This window comes from Tupaia chinensis, unplaced genomic scaffold (genome assembly GCF_000334495.1).
Source record: "Tupaia chinensis unplaced genomic scaffold, TupChi_1.0 Scaffold000355_1, whole genome shotgun sequence".
In the NCBI taxonomy this organism is placed as follows: domain Eukaryota; kingdom Metazoa; phylum Chordata; class Mammalia; order Scandentia; family Tupaiidae; genus Tupaia; species Tupaia belangeri.
Window position 1 is genome coordinate 3147094 of NW_006159850.1, and position 3049 is coordinate 3150142.

Consider the following 3049-nt stretch of genomic DNA (forward strand, 5'->3'; position numbering starts at 1 on the left):
CGGACGCTAAGCCCCTGCCCCGCCACCCACGGCACCTCCACAGCTCTGGCTGCAACCGCCGCCCCGCGCCCCATGCGTCCAGTCGTTGGGCCCAGCACTAGCATGGGCAGCCGCTGGCCACTGAGGGCCTCCATATGAATGAAAAGCTGACGCCCGGGGTCCCGACTGCCCCATCCCTGCCCAGGCAGTCAGGTAGCTGAGGTGAGTGCCCAGAGCTCCGTCCCCCGAGCCTGGTGCGCTTCCACACGCCCCATCTCTGCCATGCTGGGAGGGCATCACGGCACCGGCTACCCAGGTGAAGGCTACCAGGAGCGGTGGGGACAGCACTTGCTCCAGAGTCATCCAGGGCGCGTGCACCCACCCCTCTCCCAAAGGGCACAGGCCGATGGGAGCCTCCCCGTCAGGGCACCCTTGTGGCGGGTTCTGAAGCCAAGAGCAGGCAGAGGCAGGCGAGAGGGAAGCACAGCAGCGCGGAGGGGCAGGACAGGCGGCGTGGGGGCTGTAGGTCGACGCTCGGCCCGGCCAGAGCGCACGGGCACAGGTGGGACAGCCTGGCCCCAAGGGAACGCTCGGCAAGTGGGCGGCCCTGCTGTCGGGCCTCCGCATGGTTCCTCGGGGCCAGCGCGGCCTGGCGGGCCTCTTACCTCTGGGCTCCTCCGCCTGCTTGGCGAGCTTGCGCAGCGCGGCCGCAAAGCTGGAGGACGGGGCGGCCGGGGCCGACAGCGCGCTGCTGACAGCGGGGCTGCCGCTGGGCACCAGGGCGCCATTGAGCGGCGAGGGGGTGAGGGGGCTGACGGTGGCGGTGGTCCTGGTCGCGGTGGATAGCATCCCTAGTGAGGGGGACTTGGGCTCATGGCTCATGCCTGAAACAGGAAAAGAAGAACCAGAGTCACCAGAGAGCAGGAGCACCCAGCACAGAGCGGCGCAGGGCGGCCATGCAGACGGCGAGGGCAGGAGCACCCAGCAGAGCGGAGCGGGGCGGCCATGCAGGTGGCGAGGGGAGGAACACCCAGCACAGAGTGGCGTGGGTCGGCCATGCAGGCGGCGAGGGCTGGAGCACCCAGCACAGAGCTGCGCGGGGCGGAGATGCAGACGGCGAGGGCAGGAGCACCCAGCAGAACGGCGCGGGACAGCCATGCAGGCGGCGAGGGGAGGAGCACCCAGCACAGAGCGGTGCGGGGTGGCCATGCAGACGGCGAGGGCCGGAGCACCCAGCAGAGCGGCGCGGGGCGGCCATGCAGGCGGTGAGGGCAGGACAGACTGGTGCTGCAAAGACCACCTGGGCCCACGAGCACATGGCGCGGGCCCAGGTGCAGGGCAGGGTCATGGCTGCACAGGGGAATGCTGGGGGAGGCTTGGGGCAGGCACAGGGAGGCTGACCCTGTCGCTGTCCCTGTATTCCAAGTGTGGGCGTGGCCCGGTCATGGCGCAGCCCCTGCAGACCAGGCTGGACCCTGAGCCGCAGCCCCAAATTCCAAGAGCCAGGCCCCAGGCCTGCCAGCCCTCCCCTGCAGGTTATGGGCATAGTGGGCCCCTTGAGGATGGCGAGTTGAAGGAAGCTAAGGGCAGCAGGCTCCCTGGTACCTGCCCCCACAGCTGGCAGGTATGGGGAGTGGCACCCACAGCCCGAGACCCAGTCTCACTTCTGAGGGCTACTTCCCAGAGCTTCCCTCAGGGGCCGGAAGTGGCCAGCCCTGCCCAGCTCCCTCTGGGACCTCAGAGTTAGGTTCCCTCCCCAGGTCTGGGTGTCCCCATCAGTAATGTGGGGACTACGGCAGTCGCCCTCTGGTGGTCAGTCCTGCGAGGATGGGGCCCCATCTACGTGAGGGGTTCCAGGGCCTGCCGGACACACACCGGGCTACCTCGCTACCAGACGCAGCCAACTGGGCACACGGGTCCTGGCAGGTGGGCACAGGGCGTCCAGGCCATGCTGCCTCGGCATGCCAGGACCCACGCTGCTGGGGCTGTCCCACCCACCTGGGGTACCACAGCTCACGTGCAGGCCAACCCAGAGACCCACTTTTTACATGTTTTTAAAGAGAGATTTTTTGCTAGGGCACGTGCACGCGCCAGAGACAGGAAGTGAGAAATCACCCCCTGGGAGGGCCATGCCACATCCCTTCTCCTCCCGGGATTCTGGGGATGCACACACGTGTGCCTGGCATGTTTCTAAGTTGACATGTCTGGGACTCAAACCATGGTCGACAACGTGGGAGTCCAGTGAGGTGACCATTATGCCATCTGCTGGTCCCCAGAAACCCACTCCTAATGAGAACTCGGTGTGACTTTCTCCTCGCTCTCTCCCCAGAGGAGTAAGGTGAGCCACCATGTCAGGAGAGTGACCAAGCAACAGCCCGCAGCTGTGGGGACACCACCTAGGTGGCGGGTCCTCCAGCCTGGGTCTGACCTTCAGACATCAAACCACAGGAGCCACCCGGCTAAGTCACTTGCAAATGTCCACCCACAGAAACCCTGAGGCAGTGAAGGCCTGGCCTTTAGGTCACTGCAGTTAGGATGTTTGTTACGTGGCAGTGGCTGACACGAGTGGTACCACGTGCTCAGCTTGAGGCTCCCCGAGGCCCAAGAAGTGCAGGTGCTAGTCAGTCCTGTGCCCGCACCCCAGCACGGAGCTCAGGGCGACGGTGAAGGTCCCAGGCCCACACCCCAGGGCCAGAGAAGGTGGCCGACCCCATTGTGGGCTGGCGGAGACAGGGCCCATCACGGCACTCACAACCTAGCAGGCGGCCCGTCCAAAGGAGCAGGAACAGTTCCTTCTCGGGTCTCCCAACTCCCTGTCGATGGGGTCTTTGCTGTGGTGAGCCAGGTGCCGGGGGCCCTCAGAGCAGCTGGGGGGCCCAGGAGCCCTGAGGGACCCTTGCCCGCAGCACCCTGCCCCTCCCTGGAAACCAGGGCTTAGAGGGCAGAGCCACTTCTGTCCCCTCCTCCCTCCCTGGGTCCACGCCACCTCCACCTCGGCGTCACTGTCACTCTACGTCCAGATAGGAGTCCCCACAGGTCAGCAGGTTCGGCACCCACTCGCCCGCCCCGC

General features: G+C 66.4%; 1 protein-coding gene across 1 annotated transcript in view; it reads right to left on the reverse strand.

Annotated features, from left to right (window-relative positions):
- The window catches only part of GSE1 (Gse1 coiled-coil protein), a 117146-nt gene that overhangs the window by 37840 nt on the left and 76257 nt on the right, over positions 1–3049 (reverse strand). Inside the window, 1 exon segment of the mRNA XM_027773481.1 lies at positions 645–863. Within this exon segment, the coding sequence (XP_027629282.1) occupies positions 645–863 (219 nt within the window).